General features: G+C 38.8%; 1 protein-coding gene across 1 annotated transcript in view; it reads right to left on the reverse strand.

Annotated features, from left to right (window-relative positions):
- Window positions 1–849: 849 nt before the first annotated feature.
- Window positions 850–23,778, reverse strand: part of LOC144686617 (juxtaposed with another zinc finger protein 1-like) — a 129,836-nt gene continuing 106,907 nt past the window's right edge. Inside the window, exons 2-5 of the mRNA XM_078552051.1 lie at window positions 21,216–21,288; window positions 10,557–10,753; window positions 7,168–7,337; window positions 850–3,874 (exon numbers count right to left, since the gene is read on the reverse strand). Coding sequence (XP_078408177.1) covers window positions 3,698–3,874; window positions 7,168–7,337; window positions 10,557–10,753; window positions 21,216–21,288 — 617 coding nt within the window. The 3' untranslated portion in view covers window positions 850–3,697. The remainder of the gene's footprint in view (window positions 3,875–7,167; window positions 7,338–10,556; window positions 10,754–21,215; window positions 21,289–23,778) is intronic.

Below are 23,778 nucleotides of genomic sequence, written 5' to 3' on the forward strand. Positions count from 1 at the left end.
GATGAGGTTTCGTGCTTTCTCTGAGGCCCGCCAGGGCTCCCGGCCTGCCCGCCAACCTTAAGGTTGGACAGGCAGGTCCTTTAACTACTGCAATTACTTTTTAAATGGCCTCAATAGGCCGTTGACAGGTCGGCGGGCGCACAGCTGATTCGGCTGCGCCCCCGTAGACCTGAAAACTGAAATGACGCGAGTTCCGCCCAGCGTCATCCCATGTCATTTTACGTGTCGGTGTGCGGGTCCCGCCCACCCCCCCCCACCCTGACCGGGAAATTCTGCCCTTGGACACCTTTAAATAAAGTGTACCAGTTTTTGCACTGAACATAATTATTTTAGTGCTTTTTATAAAAAAATACAAAATATGTTTAACTCTATAAATTTGTGGTCTGAAGAAAGGTCATCAACCTGAAATGATAACTCTGTTTTCCTCTTAACAAATGCTGCCTGACTTAAGTGCTCTTAACATTTTCTGTTTTTATTGCATAAACCAAGGTTGTCTTCCTGTACTTACTATATTATGCCAACTGTTAATTACTGAGAATCTGTTGTGGCAGGAAAGTGATTACCTTTCTAAAAACCGTGAAGAAAAAACATTTGTCCAAAGCCCCAAAAAGCAATTTACCTGTTTTTCAGCAAATTTATGTTGTCATCAATCCAGATGCTGTCATTAATAACTGGAGGTGTAACCTTAGAGAATTCATTGTTTAAATGTTAGGATAAATATAATTCAATTTCATTTAAAAAATATCTAATTTCTCAAGATTCATAATCCAATCCTTCCCACCACCCCCTCTCTCCACCAAAAAAGGATAAATTAATCTTAATCAATTAAAACAGACACAAGAGCTCAAACAAAAATTGTGCTTAAGACAGAACTTTTTTCCTGGAATATTCAAATTCAATATTTTCAGAATTGAAATAAAAGCAATGGTGTGTCTATGCATTGCTCCATAGTTTAGCCTGTTAATTGAGATGGTTTTTTTGTGTGGGGGAGAATCCAAAGTACCTTTCACAACCTGAGTGCCACTGCATTTTCAGCAGCTTTCAGCCATCTGTTGCTCAATACCTAATATGCATATTTTACAATTCAGGCCACTTCCACTTATCTTATCCCTTAGAGGATCTCAGTTGTATTCTGGGATCAGAATTAAAGTTGAGATTTTGCAAAGGACTGAATTATGTAAAAAAAAAGTATGAAATGTAAATGTCAAAGATATGTACATTTTAAAATTTAACTGAATTAATAAGGTTTTTGCTCAACTATAGTGTTTCACCTGACTGCATCTCTCCCCAGTTTCTGTCCAGCCGTTATTAAAGAACAGCATTTTTCCTAGATGGAAAAAGATTTATCTTAGCAGGGATTAACATCACAGATCTGAATCAAGTTCTTTGTAATATGAACTCCTCAACCCAGTAATTGACAAGGAATTAGAATATTCTAAGTCAGTGTTTCTGCTACTATATAATAGTGATTTCACTATCTAATATATACATTAATGCTATGAGGCTTCAATTTTTAAAACATATATCTTTTGCATTTTGATTAAAAACGACAAATTGCTGTGCATCTTTATTAAAAGGCATACATGGGGTGCACTGTATTGAGGCTATCAATACTTTTCACTTTTATTGGTTTTATTCTATTTAGGAAAGGTAGAGAATTGGAAGATTTTCTAGTTCAGGTGACAGTAGTTGTAGATAGCTGAACTCCCCATTCAGGAGGCAGTTTTAAACCCCAGCTTTAGCTGTCTTTTGACCTCTGCTACCCTCTATGGGTGAGTTTTGCCAAATGTCAGTAGAGCTGTCTAGTTCACTTTGCAGGAGTGGTGAATTCCATTGACAGCAAAGGTGGAAAGAAGATAGCCAGGAGACACCTCTAGTCCCTAGTAACCAACAAAGCCACATTTGCATCCATAAGAATATGCAACCCAAACTGCTCATCTCTTCTCATTTGTGAAAATGTGAAAGGTGGAGGGAGAGGATGGAAAACATCAAAGGGGCACACATTTTCAGGTCAGTTTTCTCATTCTATAGCAGTTACAGTATTTAGTACATACAAAATACTTATCAGCCAGCAGTAGCACATGGTATTTTAGAACTTGAAGGTGTGTTTTTGATTCTTCTTCAATGCCTGCACAAAATCTCAATATTGGCCAAATTTTAGGCACCATCATGAAATATCATAGCTTGTAGAATCAAAGAACCATTCTATGATTCTATTATGTTATAATAAAGAAAGCTGTAGCACGGTTAGGGCAATCTGAACAGTTGCTGGTTGGTCCTTTTATTTTAAAGGGGAAAGAGAAAGGAATAGGAGCAAGAGTTGTATATCTTCTCTTGCTCGGGTCATAATTAATTCTGTAAAATAAATCAGGGCACATCTCTATTTTCTAAACTATGGAAATAGAATCGTCAAATCTCCAAAAGTGCACTGCACTGTAATACTGCATTAGAAAAACAGAACTGGGTCAGTATAATGTCTTAGGCAGGCATCCAAAAAACTAACCAAATTACCAAGGCTTAACTTGCTGACAACAGAATTTTTTTATTGCAACTGTACATTATTTAGCTGTAAACAGACTAACCTTATGTAGAGGCATATGGTGCACATGCTTCTTTAATTAAACACACATACTGATTTAGCAAACTAAAGACCACATATGTCTCAAGAAATTAAGTATTTTCTAAGCTGTGAACAATGATTGCTAATTCAGTTTTACTCATCTTTATTAACTACATAACTAGTATGGTTATCCCTTCTCTAATTTCATGACAAAAGTCACTAACAATGATGTCCTGTGTTAGATTACCAGATCAAATAAATCTAATTTCCAATCATAGATTAATGTAACATCAGAATATATTTAACCATGGTCCAAATTTACATTGTTCATTGAGACTTTTTGAATTTTTTTTCCTTCAAACTGAGGGAAGAGGAGTTTGGAATGACTTTGTACCAACTGTCAATGCTATTTGTGATTTTTAAAAAAATATTTATTCTTTCTCGGGATGTAGGCATCGCTGGCTAGGCCGGCATTTATTGCCCATCCCCACTGCAAGGCCAGATGATTGCTCCTACACCCCCTCCCTACCTCCCCCCACAAAAAAACTTGATAAACCAACATAGCACAGCACTCAATCTAGTGGTAATGACAAACAGGTAAGTTAGGGTGCTTCTCCACGTCCCCCACCAAAATAGGCTGCTAATCTAGAAATTAGTGGTAAATGCAACTTGCCTTTATTTGGAACTGTAAGTTTGTAACATCTAGGTTTCAAGTGTAGCAGCACTGTAGTATACAGCTGATGAGAGTTTTCAAAGTTTTGAGATACAATAAAAAAATAAAACTATTGTATAGTCAATTTTAAGTTGTGACCTAAAATTGCACAATGTAGAGTGATAAAGAAAAAGTGCTTTTAGAAGCACTGAAATCATTTAAAGTACTTTCCCTGGAATTTAAAATTAATATTTAAAATACTGTATCTAATTTCTTAGCAGCATTTGATGCCATTATGGGAACATAATTTTCCAACTAAAATGTTTATTTCATACAGAAACAATTCACTTAAAAATAAAAAATAAGGAATATTTTCCCCCAAGACTTGTATAAGTGAATCTTGAGAAAAAAGTTAATTCTCTTTACTCACTCCTGTTAGAATACCGAGTCTGCAATTAGCAGATCCGTCAGAAGGGTATAATGCCTCACAACTGCATCTTTCTAAGCATATCAACTGACACTGGTGGGTGAAAGGTAATGGTGTGGTGACGAAGCCCATGAGCGGTCTTGTAGCTTTTCCCACAGCGACACTTGAAAGGCTTCCGGACACGGGTTTGAGTACGATGGCCATTCTTGGCATGGTACTTGATTCCATTGACATTCTAACAGAAATACAGAATGTTTAGAATCATCTTGAAAATCTGTCCAGCTATTGCAATAAGTATACATTAACAGAATTTGCATAACTTTCAATTTTTGACCCAAATTTGGCTTACATTTTGAATTTTGTGCTTTTTGGTATTAAAAAAGTCCAATACTAGTAAGTATTAAACTGCTGTTGCACTAATTTAGAGATTATTATCTTATAATACCAGCAAGTGGTTAAAAATTATACCACTCTACCTCTTATGCCAAATATAAGTGTCAGTTGCTTTGGGTCTCACTAACAGAATGTGTTAAATTATATGGTTATATCGTCATTAACATTTTAAACATCTCTCCAAGTAAAATTTAAATATATTGATAAATATAGGAAAAGAGCAATTTCTAATAATTGTAATATTCTTTATGACTCTAGCACAATAAAAGGTTGATGAAATCCAAAACTTTGTAATTAATCAATTCAATTACAAGTATTACTAATTCACAAAGCATGATAAAGTTCAAAAAAGCAAGATAATTGGAAATTATTTAGCTGATATAAAAGCTAATTTATGCATTTTTAATATAATTTTCTCACACTGTCAGAAACTGTTCCCATCACTGTTTACCTGTGCGATCAATGTTTCAAAACAGCCATTTGTAATTCTTCATTTCCCATTCCCAAAAATATCAACTTGTAAAAGCTTATATCCTCTATCACTCCTCCCATTACACATTGTGTCAAACATTACCATTCTCACAGCCAACTAGAAATCTAAAGTTGCAGGAAAAATGCTAGACATACATTAGAGAAAAGGCAGTTACATCAAAGTGCGATTCTTACGCGACGCTTCAGGTTAAATGGTTTTGTCTTTTGATTTTCATTTACTTTCCATGGGTAGATTTCCTACTCGCCTGCCCTTTCCTCCCCAGGTATGTTTTGTGTTTAATATATTTAACAAGCAGTAATCCTGTCAACTCTGCAACACAAGGGTTCTAATAGTTCTAACTGTAGTTGTGGGTGGGCTAAGCTCTGCCTCCAACTACCATAAAATACTTGGAATTCTAAGCACCTCTTAACAATTATATTGTCCAGGAACCAGACGAAAGGATTAGGTTTCTCTGCTGTCAAAAAGGTATTCCAATTAACAAATTAATGAAAAACTGTAGTGGTTTTGATTTCCTTCCGACAAAAGTACGTATTTATAAAAAGGGCAGGAAACCAGTGAAATTTACAGTCAGCAAACATATTGTCTCGAATTTTCAAATCAGAAAATAGACATAGAAATGAAATTGAATAGTAGGGATTAAAATCAAAGGCCCAAGTGTACAATAATGGACACAGTTTGAACTTCAGACATTAAGTTTTTTTTTGATGTGCTAACAGATCACAGAATTAATTGTTCCTTCATCACAACTGGACTGAAATGCATAAAGGAAACAGTACCAAGGTGGAAATAAGTGCAATTAGAGTTTGCTAAAGGTTCTGTTGTCCATTAGATTTCAGTTGCCTTGGGGTTTTAAGTAGGAGTAAATTGATGAGCAGTGATGCTGTTCATCTCTACAAAATCCAGTTCACAGCCAAATGTTCTGACGCTGTAGTCCTTGCACTACATAACTTGAAGGCTGCTGAACACCCTGGTACAACATCAAAATATCACTATTCCAAATGATTATACTATGACAGGTATTTACCCATGCTTCAAATTACATATATTTGAAATATATATAAATACACCTTTTCTGGACAATGTAGTGCAGTGTTTAGCAAGGGAATCAATGTCTTTAGCAAAGTAAGGGAGCAAAGAAAATTTAGGGAAAATTGAATGGTGAAAGCATAAAGCATACTAACTTTAGTAACAATGTGTATGCAGGTAAGAATTGAAACCTTTTGAAAGAGTTGTGCCTGAGCTAAAGATAACTTAGTTGTTGTCAGCGTAATCATTTGATTAAAAATGAACGAACAAGATGCAATTTCACTCTTCCTGAAATAAAAGCTCAATGGGGGAAATTCATTTTCTGTATTAAATACAAGTTTCTGTTACAATGGGTCATCTTTTAGAAATCAATACAAATAAATGCAGATCAACGGCAATCTTATATGCGAATGACATTCTGGTAGTAAAAGTTATTGTAGTAAATTAAGCACCTGGGCCTTTTCATAATGCCAGAAATATTTTCAATTTATTGGTTATAAAACCAAAATTCAGACTAATATTAGTAGCACTAATCAAAAGGAAGTGTGCAACAATGACATTTAGTAAGAGCTATCACCATCTGAGCGACAGACACCATTATCCATTAAACAAAGGGAAAACAACTGTGAAGCCGTGGATCCAAGGAGTAGGTTGTTAACAAGGAAATTATTTATAGGTAAGGTTTTAATGTTACATGGCATCTCCCTCAAATGTTTATATGTTTAAATGATAAAGTAGTAACAAATTAAGATAGAGTCATACTTGTCCAAATTTCTGATTTGACATTTAGTTAAGACATAAATCAGAATTGAAATTGCAAAAGTAATCTTTCTTAAATATTGCAGTTTAAAAGTAAACAATTCTCAACACATTTACATGTTTATCAATTCAGTACATTCTACTCTAGTTTACCAAGTCAAACTCAAGCTTAACTAATTTAGCAGATTTTTGTATTAAGCCTTGCTCCATACTACTACTTCCTCCTCAGTCACATAATAGCAGCTCATCAAAAACAGCAAATTTGCCTTGCATTATCCCCTACAGAGGATCTGGTTTAGGCTTCCGTCTAAACCATTACCCTTTATTTGTTGTTCACTCCATTGTACCAGGCATTCCAAAGACTATTAATCTACCGAGTCTGCTTGCTCTTTCAATAATGATGTTTGAGCAATTCAGCCGGACGGCTCTCGTGCATCAGACATGGAGCCAGAAAGATTTCAGAATAACATAGAATAGCTTTGTTATACTGGTAATTAAGACAGGACTGACATTCAAACAGGACCTGGACAGGATGTGGCAAATTACTGTATTCTTTGTGTGAAAAGCTGTTCCCACTATGGTTTGTCTGGCCTCCAGGGAACTCATCATCTTCACTAACAGTCAGAATGGGATTTTGTACCCTCTATTCCCTCTCCAAAACCTCATTCTAATACACATTTATGATTCATAGCAACACTGAGCAAAAGCTTGTTAATTTGTAAACTTGTGAAAATGAAATCTCTGATCTTGGTTTACATTACACATTGTGGAACACTTTAAATAGAAAGGTGTCACCTTTTAAGTGCATTTTTATTGGCATTTCCAAGGACAGCTTGTTTGCTGGACACAATACGTACCTTGTACCTCTTTTTACAGCCAGGTACAGGGCAAGCAAATGGCTTCTCATCATCCCCATTCAAGCACATTGAACTTAGAATAGTCTCAGAGCTAATAGCACTTTCTGTTGTCCATGATTCATCACTGTCGGAATCTTCACATTCAATTTCTTCTTCATCTAATTCACTGCCTAAAGATTCAGGAAAGAAAGTAAACACATGCACAAGGTTACATTTTTAAAAAATCCATATTTAGGTGAATTCCTTTAAACGGAGATTCTCGTTCACTTTCCCTTCCCTTTGAAACCACTATAAATATATAGCATTCAACATACACATAGCAAACACTTGTGTTTTGAACTGCCAAAGGCACCCTGGGTAATTAGCCATTACAGTTCTGTCACAGAGGGTTCCACAGTCAATACAAAGATAATTTGGGCAATGGTGAATGACAGTGCTGTCCAGACTTTTGGGATGATCAAGGACACATCCAGCTGTACCAGACATCTGTCAGGGCCATGAATCATTTCAACTAGCAGCACACTAACCAAGCGACTGAAGCAAGAATAAACATTCAACAAGCACCGCATATCAAAAAAGAGAAAGCTACAATGATGACCAAGGAAAAGAGGGAAGTGAAAAGTGAACAGTTTTCTCTTTAAACTGAAAAATAGACACTGTTTCAAAAACTTTGGGGCACAAAGGGTGCCCACTCCTCCTTCACTTAGAAAACCTCAATCTACTCACATTTTATAAGATTCTAACAATGAGGTAATCGGTATAGAATTATACTTCACGATTCACTGAAAATTTAGAACCTCAATAATAACCTCTAAACAAAAACTATTGTAACCCTTGCTTTATGCAGAATGGTGCATTGAAAACACAAACTATGAAAACTACCCAGTTAGTGCTATAATAGTCTGTAAATATTATTGGTACAAACAGCCCATCTCCAACCTAAATTTACGTGCACTTTCATTAAGGTCCTATTGAAAGCCTAATGTAGGCTTGTTTTGAACACCAACCAAATGCAGAACTAAATCGTACGGTTCAGTCACATAACTGTGCAAAGTGTCTGCAACATTTTTTTTAGTTAAAAGATACATGGGCTATCTCAGCTTTGCATATTCTGATGATAGAACATTGATACTCATTATTTTCAGACTCTAAACACTGAAACAGTGTCAAGAATGCATCCATCACAAGAAGGCTACTGATGGTGAAATTTTCAACTGCATCAGCAAATTTTGCATTTACAATTTCTGTAAGTGACATGTTTTTTATTAGATGGAGATCATTTTCAAACAACAAGATCATGAGTCTGATGCTTTGTTGCACCTCTTAGCAGCCTACCTAATGACAGTAATTAACAGTCTGCAATTAGCATCCACTTCAGAAGACATTTTAATGTTAATTTGCCTTCTCTAATGTGATGCACAGCTGTGCAACAAGATGCATGCCATGAATTGTACATGAAACTGGGAGTCATCTTTCTGCTTGAATTTGCCTGGTAAAATCTAAATATTGTTGAGCATTAAAAGGATTTCTACCAATACAGATTTAAAAAAAACAAATATCACCCCAACGTTAGCTACATAACAAGTTATGCTGATACTATACTTTTAACATATTTTATCCAAAATGTTTCTTGCAAAATAGTTGATCCAGTTAGTAGTCACATTTTTTGCATCGGAAATTACACTGTTCAGAGCATGTTAAACCTTACAGTACTTCATGTACAGCTTTGCGTGCAAGTAACTGTGGCTGCAGCTTTCAGCATAGCTATCACATTACAACCTTATTAAACTACTAAAGAGCAGCACCAGGTCATCCCCAGGGCTCCATCTGCCCCACACAGTGCACCTCCCTCTAGGAAAACACTTTAAGCACAACCCTGCGCTGAATAAAATGGTCTGTTTTAAATGATCAAACTATATAAAATAAGTTTATTAAAATGTTTATTTCCTATTTTAGCCACTGTGATCAAAGAAGATACTTTGTGACCTGCATAGTATACTGAGAATCTGAATATACTACATTTTACTTGAGTGGTGGATACCTTAGGTTATGTTACTTTCTTCAAATAACTATTTACATATTCATTGAAAGTTATTTTGTAGAGTCGTCTAAATTTGTATTTGATTCTGCCTTAAGTTTATAACTTGAAGTTTAAAAAATGGAATACTGCAAAACAGACATCTGATTTCAAGTGTTTTTCTCACCTCCGTCAAAATAAAATGCACTAAAAAATAAAAGCTGGAATGACTGTTATGACTCCATAAATCCCACGTGAATGTTTGCCATATACATAAGCATTGTAATAGCTGCTGGACTCTTTCTGTATTCCATGTTTAGTATGCATGCATACATACAATGAAAAATGCCCAAACTAACATACCTCAGCTGTTGGTAAAACTTCAATTTTCCTGGATTAACAATGGATCCAATACAAGTCCAGGGGTCAGCCTAATATGTATAGTTGCCTCTTTTCAGCCCTAATACCATCATTAACATTTGTTACAACCAGCATCCTAATTCAATAATCATTTATTTTTTTTAGCTCAGCTCCTTCAATATTTCCTTTTAGGTACTTCATCCCCATCACTGGCCTGATAGTAATTGCCTCAAGTCCAAAATCCTTGACCTTAAATCTTTCTGTGGCCTCGCTCCTCCTTATCTCCAACCCTCCCCCAGCTCTAAAATACCCCCCTCTTAGAACTCAGTTCCTGGCTCTGGCCTCATTATCCTCCACTCCCTTCACATCACTGGTGGCCAAGCTTTCAAGTTCCTAGATCCCATTTTTTTGAATTCCTTTCACCTCCTTCTCTTCAAGATACACCTTTAGACCCACCTCTTTCACCAAAGCTTTGTTCTACCCCTCTCATCTCCATTTTCCCATCTCTGTAAAACACCTTGAAATATTTATGTGAAAGGAACTCTGCAAAATCAATTTATAGTTGTTTCCCTCTTGTTTTCTAGGCTAGAGGAGCAGCATGGCCAAAGTGTTCATTCCTATGAAATTATATTAAAACCAAGGCTCACCTAATCACCACAATTCTACCAGCATTCATTTGATTCCATTACCAGCAAGTCAGGATATTCAGTTCAGATTACTTGCTAAAATAAATAAATCTACCATCATTTATAGCAGCCCAGCACCATATTTGCTTGCAGAATTCAGCTTCATTAGCATTTAAGAAATCAAAAATATGTTTTACATGGTATACGGTTTTGCTGATTTTTCAATATTTCTTCCTTCAGTAAATAAGTTCTTGCTTAGCACACGGATATCCTGTATAAACTCAATTTAAAATGTATGTTTATACAAAGTTGAAGTAAATTTACTATTGGCAAAATTACCCAAAATTAAGGCAAAATTTAGTTCTTTTTTTTAAAGAAGTACCAACCTGTTGGTGTTCCACTGCAGGCAGAAGAGGACGGTGTGACTGGCGGCGTCCCTGGAAAAGCTGAACTCCCATTGCCAGGGTGAGGTGATGCGGGTGTGCCCCCTCTTCCCACAGGACTGGAAAGGGCTGGGGTTAACTTAGCCTGATGTCTTTTTCTCATCTGCTCGCGTTCACGGCGGGCAGCATCAGTTAGAAACCTGAATAGGTTCAGGAATGTAAATAAGATAAAGAAAAATAGCTATATGATTACTAATCGTGAAGACCAGGCCACAAATTCCTACATCCTACTGGTGACTTTTAATATTGAGGTATTTAGTGCATCTACAAATCGAGGTTAAACTTGAAAAATCTTATTACAAGTCTGTGGGAGGCCTCTAGCCTTACTTCTGGACTCTAGGGATCACCACTTGCAAGGCAAGATGAAACAAAACAAGTTCCAAAATACCCACAAGCTGTGTGCAAGAGTTCTAACTGGATTAACATTTATTGACTATTTAAGCTTCCCTCTTTTTTGCTCGAGGACAAAAATAAAGAAGTTTAGAGTTGTGGTACAGATAACTGGACCACAAACGTAAACACCAAAATTTAAACTACTGAAATCTCTTCTCTTGATGTTTGACTGGGAATTTTTATGTTTCTATCTCAATGTAAATTAAAATACATTCTGATCTTATGCAACCATCTAGCCTGTTATCATCTGAAGTTTAAACTGTTAGATCCTTGCAAGAGAAAAAAAATACTTAAGGGTTTACGCTGAGTTGGCATTTTTGTATTGATTTTATGATACACAGGTATTATGATTTATAGAGTAGCCATGTCAGTTTAACAAGCTGAAGGACACACAATATCTCCAACATCATTAAAATTCAGAAGCCTCTAGAGCTAACTCGGTACACAGTCATACAATATATTTGGACAGCAGGGCCCTAGGCATATGGGATATCACCATTTCAATAGATAAACTTAATAAATAAGACTACGGTTTACTCTGGGTTAAAGAATATAAAACAGGAAGGAAAACTTATTTGCTACCCATAACTGATGAGATCCCTATCCTTAAGGGTGATAGAAAATTAGGATTTTAATTACGGATCATAAATGGACAAAAGGCCATTCTGTGATGTATCAGAGACCCCTATGGGTTATTGTGAATCATGACAAATATGCACCTAATTCAGTCAAGAGTACAGTCCAACTGCTTATTTTTATGATATCTTGTAAAATTACATTTAGAAAGGGGGGTTCATAATGAACTATTCAATAATTTTTCTTGTTTTTGCAGTTAGTGAACATAAGAAGATAAGAAATAAGAGGAGTAAACCATTCAGACCTGTCGAGCCTGCTCCGCCATTCAATACAATCATGGTTGATCTTTGGCTTCAACTTCCCCGAGACCAAAAATCTGTCTATCCCAGCCTTAAATATATTCAGTGATGGAGCTTCCACATCCCACTGTCGTAGAGAATTCCAAGGATTCACAACCTTTTAATTTCTCTTCATCTCAGTCCTAAATGATTGTCCCCTTATCCTGAGACTGAGCCTCCGTGTTCTCAGCAGTTCTGAGAAGGTTCACTTGACTGATTCCTGGGATGAAGGGGTTGTCTTTGGGGAAAGGTTGGACAGTCTGGGCCTGTAACCACTGGAGTTTAGAAGAATGAGATGCGATCTCACTGAAACATATAAGATCCTGGGGGGACTTGACAGGTTGGATGCTGAGAGGATGTCCCCCTTATGGGAGATGAGAAGATTTTTTTTCTCTCAGAGGGTTGTTAGTTGGTGGAACTCTCTTCCCCAGTGAGCAATGGAGGCAGGGTCATTGAATGTTTTTAAGGTTGAGTTAGATAGATTCTTGACTGACAAGGCAGTCAAAGGGTATAGGGGGTAGGCAGCAAAGTAGAGGCCACAATCAGATCAGCCATGATTTTATCAAATGGTGGAGCAGACATGAGGGGCTGAATGGCCACTCCTGCTCCTAATTCATATGTTCATATATGTCCTCCTCATAGCTTGCATTCCCAGCTAGCTTTTATTGTCAGCAAATTTAGATACATCACTCTCTGTCTCTTCATCTAAGTCCTTAATATAGATTGTGAATAATGGAGGCCCCAGCACTGACCCTTGCAGCACTCCACTAGTCACAACTTGACTACCAACTTGAAAATGCTCCACTATTCTTACTCTTTGCTTCCTGTCCGTTAGCCAATCCTCTATACATGCTAATAAATTATCCCCAACTCCAGGAGCCCATACCTTGTCTACTAACCTTTTGTGTGGCACCTTATCGAATTGCCTTTTGGAAATCCAACTATGCTGTATCTACTGGTTCTTCTTTATCCACCCTACTAGTTACATATACTAGTTACACAAATAGGTTATTGCAAATCAACTAATCAAAATCTATAACCTATTGTACTTCCAGTGGTCTGAACTCTGTTAGGTTGCAAAGATGAGCGTAGCAAAGCCATGCAGTGACTGTAAACAAGGACAGGGGATTTTGAATGCATTGGGGTGTGGTGAGGCAATACAAGTTGGTGAGGACAAGGGTGATGAGCGAGATGAATTTAGTGAGGGACAGAATGTAGGTGGGAGAGTTTTAGTTGGGTTGAAGTTTATGTTGGGAAGAGTTCAGCAGACGAGCAAAGATAGGCCTGCCAAATTCTACCCTATACAGTGTCGTCAAACCTGTCATCAATGATAGCATGGATAAAGGATCCAACAGCAGCAAGAGTTAAGTGGTGAAAGTGGGCAATGTTGTGAAAGTGGAATAGTTCTATTGATGGATAGCATTTGAAGCTTTAAACCCCAGCTATGCCTTAAAGAAACTGAGGTAGCACATTGTTGAGTTTAGCCTGAGTGAGCAGACAGAGAGGGGGGATAAAGCTGAGACTAAGAATGCAGAGTTTCAGGTGGGTGCTGAACAAGGTGGCTTCAGTCTTTCCAATAGCAAGTGAGGAAATTTTGACTCGCGCATGATTTGATGCTGCAAATTAATCTGATGACAGTGATTGCTGTGGGGCTGTGGTTAGTTACAAATCAATAGAGCTGGGCATTGTTTGACTACATGAGAAAAAAACATGAAGGTGGCAAAGTATGGAACTTTAAGGTGCAGTGGAGAGTACCACGCTGTGCAGGAAGAAAATCTGAAGGGAGACATGTTATCTATCACGGAATGCAAAAGCTTTTCAGCTCCAAAACATTATGGAGCTGAAAATCCACAGGGCCGGGCCACCTCCTCCTGCCAGAAATCCTGTTATGTGTAAAGTTGGCAGTCAAAAGAAGTCTTTTGATTTGCATGGCCCTGTTGTGTACACATGCCACTATGGACACATTTTAGGTGCCACCTTCACATTTGGTGCCCTGACACAAATAATCTCACCGGCGTACTGGCTGCCAATCATTCCTTACTGACCAAGAGGCCAGGGATGTGGAAATTCCCCTTCCCCTTTGTCACAGGCAATGTTTGGACACACCGTTACTCCATCCCCAACAATGCCATGCAGGGACTCCCATGCAAGGCTGGGAACAAGTGTCAGTAATGTAAATCCGGCCATTCAGGCACATTCTCACTGTAGCTCCATCAGGACTGTACTGGAAGGGTTGTAGATTTTCAGCTCCTTTTATCAAATAAACAAAGACTCTCTAAATGACCGTGCTAAAGTGCATCAAAATCAATATACACCAAATTTCAAAAAATTCAGATGATCACCCTGAAAAGTTTTATCTTCCCCAAATTCAGAGTGCTCCCATGAAGGCTACCATTCGGTAAGTAAAAGTAAGTAGGCTTTGTAAGACCTAAAAGACATGCTCAGCATTTACAGAATTTTGAAAGACAACGACAAACTGTATGGGTGCTCTTTCCCCCAAGCTCTTTCTAAACTTTCAAATTCAAAACAAAAGTGACTTATTACAATCAGAGTAATCATTTTAAGCATCCAAGGATTATAAAAGAGATTGCCTTCCCACTTACATTTTGAACTTTAAAATGCTCTGTCTGAAATTCTAATAGTGACTGGTAGTACAAGTTTCCACCAACAGTTAAACTAGGTGATACATGCAGGAAGCAGTCATTCTCACTAGGTATCCAGCTACAGTACTCGAATCTCCTGAAAACTAAAAGAGTTGGCTGCTACAACGTAAACATCAATAGGCCCCTAGCTGAGTTCTGGCTGGTTAACCCATCTCTGAATATGTACTACAAAACTTCCGTGAAACCAATGCCACAAATAAATACATACTTCTCAGATCCTACTGTGACTGGCATACTGAGTGGACTGCTGGAGAATGAGAGAAACATTTGGTGCCAAAAGCTGGCTGCACTATGTCCCATTGTTTCTGCAACTAGAAAAATAGCACTCAATCCTAATTTTGCACAAACTTTTCTCAAAAACTTATTTAAAAAAGCTTGAAATCAGAACTGGTGAATGTTTAACTTTTTTTGCTTCATCCATGTTTAGAAAAAAAGTTGTAAAGCAAAATGATCTATGCAGAAAGTCAGCCCCATTTGATAAGCAAAAGTGATGACAATCACAGAATAAATAAGGAAGATAGTGGAAATAAGCAAAATAAGGGGGACCTTTTTGAAAAAAAAATTGTTCTGCAGCTGTTCATCATGTAGGGACTGGAACTATTTTCCAAAATACCAAATTAGCACTGTAAACATTGAAATCAGACCTTTCAAAATTCAACCTATAGCCCAATTTCTCTTCGATCTTAGTTTAATCTCAATTCATCAATAATGTACACTTATTATAGGAGTCTGACAGCAAGCTACAGCTTTTGATAAATTATATATCTCAAGCCAGATTTAAAATTTGAAGCCCAAGTGCTAATTAACTATACAGGCCTAGTTAATAACGAGATTTCTTGTTGAGTATCTGATCACAGCATGGGCGTCATTTGTCAAGAATGCTCAAGTCTACCTTAGAGACTAGATTCTGTAATTCTCCCATGCCTACCATATGTAAAATTGGGATCTTTGTTTCTATAATAACCTTTTATTAGGGAACTGACATAATGATTAAGCTCACTGAGACACATACAATGAATTAGACGATTACCCTTGCTGCTTTAAGCTACTCAGAATTGCAGCAAGACAAAATAATTAATATTGAATTTTAATTTGATGTGTTCCACATTTAAACCCCAATTTGCAAAGTACACCTGGAAAGCTGCCACTGTTCACTTGCAGTTTAAGCTGATGAAAGGAAGGCTCCTGCAGTTTGAAGTACAAGAATACATAAAGCACAATGCTTTTCTGTGGAGTAAATAATATGGACAAGTTAATGACTGACTCCTGACTTTACAGTCTTACCACAACACATGCACACAGATTTTAAAAATATGAGCCACTGGCCTTTCAAAAAGAATGTAATGTGTCCAGCTGGTCTAGAAAAATAAAGTCAAACTCCTTGCAGTGCTATTTAATGTTGATATGATTAAATAATTTGCATATATTTAATAATTCAATGTTACTTTTGCAAATATTTCATACATTTCACTAATTCTATTTCAAAACCATATATATTACATTTGTCTAACTGATTTGAATAGTACATCAACATTAAACTTTAGTTTGAAAACTTTTATGAAAAAACAATATTTAACAAGTGTGCGAACAAATTCTGATGCAGTGCAGTTCCCAGTTAATCCTACAAAACAAGATCAAAACTGAACAAATAGCTTGCTTAAAATTACAACACTTGATGTTCGATATATATCTCTACTCCTTGCATACCAGTCAATGAGATTGTGATTTCCAGACATGGATTAAAAAGGTGCATAACCATGCTTCACATTGACTGGGAGATACTTTCAGTTCGGCTACTATTTTTAAGGATGCAACTTCCCTCAAAAAAATAAATTCCAAGTATCTTGAGGATCACTATTTACAGCTATAAATGTCTAATTTATATTTTTAGACAAAACTGTTAGTAATCATTGGGCATGCACCATTAAGAACACTCACAATGTCATATCCGAAAGACAACATATGTTGAAACAGCGTGTATGTTTTTTTCCCTTAAAATATACCATTTTCAAAATGGTTTAATACATTAAATGAAAAAACACAGAATTTTTAAAAAAATTCATTCATGGGATGTGGGCTTCGCTGGCTGGGCCAGCATTTATTGCCCATCCCTAGTTGCCCTTGAGAAAGTGGTGGTGAACTGCCTTCCTCGACCACCGCAGTCCATGTGGCATAGGCACACCCACAGTACTGATAGGAAGGGAGTTCCAGGATTTTGACCCAGCGACAGTGAAGTAACGGCGATACATTTCCAAGTCAGGATGGTGAGTGACTTGGAGGGCAACTTGCAGGTGGTGGTGTTCCCATCTATCTGCTACCTTTGTCCTTCTAGATGGTAATGGTCGTGGGTTTGAAAGGTGCTGCCTAAGGAGCCTTGGTGAATTCCTGCAGTGCATTTTGTAAATGGTACACACTGCTGCTACTGTGTGTTGGTGATGGAGGGACTGAATGTTTGTGGATATGGAGCCAATCCTGGATGGTGTCAAGCTTCTTGAGTGTTGTGGGAGCTGCACTCATCCAGGCAAGTGGAGAATATTCCATCACACTCCTGACCTGCCCCTTGTAGATGGTGATCAGACTTTGGGGAGTCAGGAGGTGAGTTACTCGTTGCAGGATTTCTAGCCTCTTGTAGCCACAGTATTTATATGGCCAGTCCAGTTCAGTTTCTGGTCAATGGTAACCCCAGGATGTTGATAGTGGGGGATTCAGTGATGGTAATGCCATTGAATATCAATGGACGATGGTTGGATTCTCTCTTGTTGGAGATGGTCATTACCTGACACTTGCGTGGCATGAATTTTTGGCATGAATTTTACTTGCCACTTGTCAGCCCAAACCTGGATATTGTCCAGGTCTTGCTGCATTTGGACATGGACTGCTTCAGTATCCGAGGAGTCGTGAATGGTGCTGAACATTGTGCAATCATCAGCGAACATCCCCACTTCTGACCATATGATGGAAGGAAGGTCATTGATGAAGCAGCTGAAGATGGTTGGGCCTAGGACACCACCCTGAGGAACTCTTACAGTGATGTCCTGGAGCTGAGATGACTGACCTCCAACAACCACAACCATCTTCCTTTCTGCAAGGTATGACTCCAAGCAACGGAGACTTTTCCCCCGATTCCCATTGACTCCAGTTTTGCTAGGGCTCCTTGATGCCACACTTGGTCAAATGTGGCCTTGATGTGTTATAGCTTCACCAGGTTGACACCTCATTTTTAGGTATGCTTGGTGGTGCTCCTGGCATATCCTCCTGCACTCTTCATTGAACCAGGTTTTATCCCATGGCTTGATGGTAATGGTAGAGCAGGGGATATTCAAATTCCACCAACTGCCATGGCAGGATTCAAACCCAGGTCTTTGGGTAACTAGGCCAGCGACAATACCACTACGCCATTGCCTCCCCCTATTATAAACATGTAAGCAAAGCAGTGTAGTTGGTGAGGTATGATATGATATGACGCAAAGTGGGCTCATTTTGGCAATTCTCCACATTATAAGGCCTCAGTCCTAGATATAGAATTGACAGAGTTAAGCATCTCTAAATAGGAACTAGGTGAGGGAAATACAGCACAGGAGGACGACATTTAGCCCACTGAGTTCATGTTGGCTCTCTGTAGAGCCAATCAGCCCTATTCCCCCACTTTATCATCATAGCCTTGCAAGTTTATTTCCAAATATCCATCCAATTTCCTTTTGAAATCATTCATAGTCACCATTCCACCACCCTTGTGGGCAGAGTTCCAGGTCATTACCATTTGCTGTGTAAAGAAGTTCTTCCTCACATCCCCCTGTAGGTCTTCCCAAAAATCTTAAATCTATGTCCCCTAATCCCATCAGCTAATGAGAAAAGCTTTTCTTTGCCTTATATATATCCATCATAACCTTGTCCACTTCTATCCAATCTCTCAATCTCCTTTGCTCCAAGGAAAATAACCTCAGATTCTCCAATTTAACCTTCTAGCTAAAATCCCTCATCCCTGGAACCATTCTGGTAAATTTCTTCTGTGCCGTCTCAAGGACATTCACATCCTTCATAAAGCGTGGTGACTAGGACTGGACATAATACCCTAATTGTGGCCCAACCAGAGCTTTATACAGGTTCAGAATAACTTCCCTGCTTTTGTATTCAATACCTTTTATTTATGAAATCCAAGATGCTTTGCCAACTGCTCTCTCAATATGTCCTGCCGCCTTCAAAGGTCTATGCACATGAACCCCCAGGTCCCTCTGTCCATGTACATTCTTTAGAACTCTGGCATTTAGTCTATATTGCCTCTCTCTATTCCTTCTGCCAAAATACATCACCTCACATTTCTCTATGTTAAATTCCATCTGCCACTTTAATGCCCATTCTGCTAATCTATCTATGTCCTACTGTAATAAAAACAAAAAACTACTGTGGATGCTGGAAATCCAAAACAAAAACAGAATTACATGGAAAAACTCAGCAGGTCTGGCAGCATCGGCGGAGAAGAAAAGAGTTGACGTTTCGAGTCCTCACGACCCTTCAACAGAACAGTTCTGTTGAAGGGTTGTGAGGACTCGAAACGTCAACTCTTTTCTTCTCCGCCGATGCTGCCAGACCTGTCGAGTTTTTCCAGGTAATTCTGTTTTTGTTTTATGTCCTACTGTAGTCGCTTAGTATTATTCTCACCATCAATCACACCTCCAAGTTTGGTATCAACGGCAAATTCTGAAATTTTATTGTGTTCCAATATTCATGTCATTTTTATATATATAACCTTGGGGAACACCAATGCCCACCAACCCCAGTCAGAAAAACAACCACTTACCACCACTCACTGTTTTCTGTCCTTAAGCCTATTTTTATCCCAGCCAACACTGATCCTCCAATTCCCTGAGCCTTAATGTTGTTAACCAGCCTTCCATGTGGTACTTTATTAAATGCTTTCTTAAAATACATATAGCACCATCCACTCCATTCCTTTCAAACTTCTCTGCTACCTCATCAAAGAATCCAATTATATTAGTCAAGCATGATCTGCCTTTTACAAACCCCTGCTGACTCTCCTCAATTAACTCCTACCTCTCTGAGTGCCTGTTGATTTTTTTCCAGATTATTGTTTCTAGAACCTTACAGATGTTCAACCTGATGAAGAATGTTCATATACCCTTTCTTGATTAAGGGTGTCACATTTGCAACTCTCCAATCTTGTGACACCTCCCCCATATTCAGGGCAGGTTGGAAGATTATAGCAAGCTCTTCCACTATCTCCATCCCCACTTCCTATAGCAACCTAGGGTGCAAGCAATCTGGACCAAGCGACTTATCCACTCTAAGCATACCAGCCTCGAGTACATCTTTCCTATCAATTTTCACCCCATACATTACCTCTGTCATCTCCACTTCTATTGATATTTTGTTAGCATTCTCTTCCTAAGTAAACACCGATATAAAGTACTCATCAAATGTTCTAGCCCTGCCCTGTGCTTCTAAGCATTTATCATCCCTTGTCCCTAAAAGGCCCTAACCCACCTCTTACTACCTATATACTATTTATATATCCGTCCAAAAATTTTGGGTCCCTTTTATGTTCATTGTTATTCTATTTCCATATTCTTTCTTTGCCAGTCTTATTTTCTTCTTCACCGCCCCTCTTAATATTAAGAGAAGTCATATCTGATGGTTTTTGCAGGCCTTTTAGCTCCCAGTTCAAGAACGCCATGAGCAGAGACCTGGGAGAAGACTTATGCCCGGAACATAGTCTGAAGACAAATACCACACAGGACAATTAGAATTATGAAAAATAAGGAGGAAGGTGTAAGTAGTTATAGCAAGTTATATCTTGCACTGAGCACGTGAAATAACATTCGCTTCCAAATTATATTCTTGTCAAACTGTCTTTCCTTTCAGGCAGAAGAACTAGATTCCCTCACTAGCCTATTCAACAGTGAAAACTAAACATTTCTCATTGTACTAACTTGTTTACAAAGAATAAACAGGTGGGAAAACACCCTCCCTGTCACCCCATCAATCCTTTCTGCCAAACAGGGATTTGCATTCCACAGTTTTCCTCTAGTATGCAAAAAGTAGTTGCCAGTCCCACCACCTGTAGCTTTCTTTCAAGCTTCTGATTTAATTTCAATACCAATACTCATCAGTTTAGTTGGACAGTTACAAATCAAACAAGAAGCCAAAATAATAGCTATGAGCCTGTTTTCACAAAAATATCAACTGTTTCCAAGTCAGGTATATCGCTAGCAACAGAAAAATAGTGAGAACTTCAACATAGAAGCAAAGGTAGATGAAGCCTACAGAAAGAAAAATGCTGTAAGTCAGGTTTAGAAAATACAATATTTAAGATTTTAGATTGGAGGTCACAGTGTATAGATTTTAAATAATATGCTGAAAACAATGGAACATTATTTAACAAAAAGCTACTGAACTGAGTGGATTGCAGCAATATAAACCTGCATGTAATTCTTATTTGCATATTATATAAACAAACCAAGTCATTATATGCAAATATATGAATTGGGTCCTTCAATTGTATTCACAAGGCAATTGAAATATTTAAGAAGCTACTTTTTATAAAATATCTTGTAAGGTGTGTTGCTCAGTGCAGATTCAAAATTCCGTTTTGGGGTAAAATCTAAAATGTATACCTGTTGATATAACTTAGTGCGATATATGATGGCTGCTGCTGTTCTTGCCGTTCCAAAACCTTGGGATCGTTTTCTGTTGAAAGAACGCACCATAAACAAATAGTTTATTAACAAAAATCATCTTCTTATATAATTTTAAAAGCAGCTATTAAATAGTTTGATGTGAGACATCAGACTCATTTCACCTAGAGTTTCGCTTCACACAATATAGTCATGGAGGGAAGATCTGCCTCACTGCATACCTTGTTTTTCAATGTAAACAGGAGAGTAGTGAGATAACGAAAATAAATCCTTACCCGGTCTCCTCAACTGAGGTCTACTTGACACAATTTGAGTGAGCCTCGAAATAGGTGCCAAGTACCCCGCACTGAAGCATGCGGGAATCTCCTTAAAATATCTGAACTGGAGACTTACACCTTATTTAGGAGCCTGAAGCAATTTTGATCTTCCACTGGGCGATCTGCCTGGTGGAACTGCGCGCAGAGCAGTTGCCCTTACAAGGATCACAGCTCAGAAAAAAAACTCAACGCACTTTACTCGCTATTTTTGTACAGTCAGGAGCATTATGCATCATCCCCTTAGTACCAATGTCATCCCCCCCACCAACCCCGCTCCAGTATTACCTCAGCCCCTTCCCTTAATGCAACAATTGTACTCGGCTTCGAGATAAGCTGCTCCCACACTCACTCAGTAATCCGCAGGCCAGCGGTCCTTCAGCACTGGCAGCTCACTAATATTAATCTAATGAGGCCCCACCGAAAATTAGTTCCGGCCACCGTCCATCTGATGAATAATGAAAATATAAACTTAGTCTCTATGTTTCAAATCTGGTATCTGCACTCAGTGGCATTCATTTTCATCGGTGCTTGTTGCAGTTAAATGAATGTTAGCCAAGTTACATGTTTTATTCAGGTTTATAAACAATTTACTTGTCCAAAATGATAGCATCTTTAGTGGAACCATGAAAGATTTTCCAATTTCTGCATTACCATTAAAAACATGCAGGGGCGGGAAACGGAAGTCGGGGCTGCTTCCTGGCTGTAAATTCGCCCCCGAGGGCAAACAGCAATCAGCCCTGAATTGTACAGGGGCGCCCCTTAATTGGCATGGAGACAGGTTTGGTAGACAATTTGCAGCCTCAGTTGATGAAAGTGGATGTCGAGTTTCCTGAGACAGTGCAGTGTCATGGGCTGAGACTGGAGGATTCATGTGCACCACTGTGGCTCAGGGCTTTGAGTACATGAGCACTTCCATTGAGAGAGTGGTCAATCTGATGGAGACCCATATGTGGCAGCACAGACGTTCACAGGATGCATGCCAAACTAATGTAGCCTGGACCAGTCAGTGGTGCTGATGGTGCAGCAATATCTGGAGGGAATGCGATTTGCGCTCCAGCTGTTAGACCCCTCCAGCCATCTGGAGCACCAGCCAAGGGCTGAGACAGCAACCGAGGAGGATGAGGGGGCTACCCCTCAGGAAGCAACGTCATCTTAAATCCCCTTGGCCTCTCTGACAGTGGGAGCATCTGTGAGGCAGGTTCCCATAACGGAAGCTGACCCTGCGATGATTCAGGTGCAGCAGCTTGATGAGGACAACCGCCACATGCATCTCAGCTGCAAGCAGAGACAAGCGAGCAGACTGCCTCCACCTCATCTGAGGCCACAAGGGGAGCACCACATAGAAATGGTCAAGAGGGGATCCAACGGCATTGCATGGAGCACTAAATGGGTCACTAGGTATATTTTTTCTGTGACTGTGCACTGTTTTGCTTTATGAGCACCAAGTAAAGAATGGCACTTGAAGCCAGATGTGTGAGCCTTCTTTATTAATGGTGGGACAAGGGAACAGGTATGAGGTGGTGAAGGACAGCAAAGGTTCCTCAACAGTACTAGTGAAACTGCTCAGCAGATGTACAACCTTCATTAGTATTAAGAGTTGAAATGCTCCAGGCTGCATCTTCAATAGAAGTGTTAGCACAGGCAGCTCAGACAGAGCATTCAAACCTTGCCCTTCATTCAGGGTCAGTTGAATAGTGCCTGAATCAGATGATCCCTGACATTCATGGCGTCCTGACGATATCCTCAAGTCCTACCCTGGACTTTTTGTAGCCGGGGCATTTCAGTGCTCTACATCTTCCTTCTTTGCCTCCCCTTCTACATCCTGCTCCTCCTCTTCCTCTGATGAGCTGTGTCTTTCCAAAACCTCACCCTCTAAAGGTTCACAACTCTCTGGCCATGTTATGGAGAGCACAGCAGACCACCACAACAAGCATGATCCTTGCTGGAGTGCGCTGCAGAGTGCCACCAGGTACTGACCCACATCATCAAAAGCCCGATGGCCTGCTCAGTGGTAGTCATTGTGAGAAGATGGCTCTAGTTATATCACCTTTGTGCCTCTGTCTCAAGCTCTTGTAAAGGGGCGAGTAGCCATCGCTTCAAGAGATATCCCTCATCCCCAAGAATCTATTCACAAACTTTGGGGGTAGAGTGAAGAGCTGTGGCGTCTGAACTGGCAGAAGATGAAGGAGTTATGGCAGCTGCTGGAAAAACAAGTACAGACATGG

Source organism: Cetorhinus maximus, chromosome 11, assembly GCF_964194155.1.
Source record: "Cetorhinus maximus chromosome 11, sCetMax3.hap1.1, whole genome shotgun sequence".
In the NCBI taxonomy this organism is placed as follows: domain Eukaryota; kingdom Metazoa; phylum Chordata; class Chondrichthyes; order Lamniformes; family Cetorhinidae; genus Cetorhinus; species Cetorhinus maximus.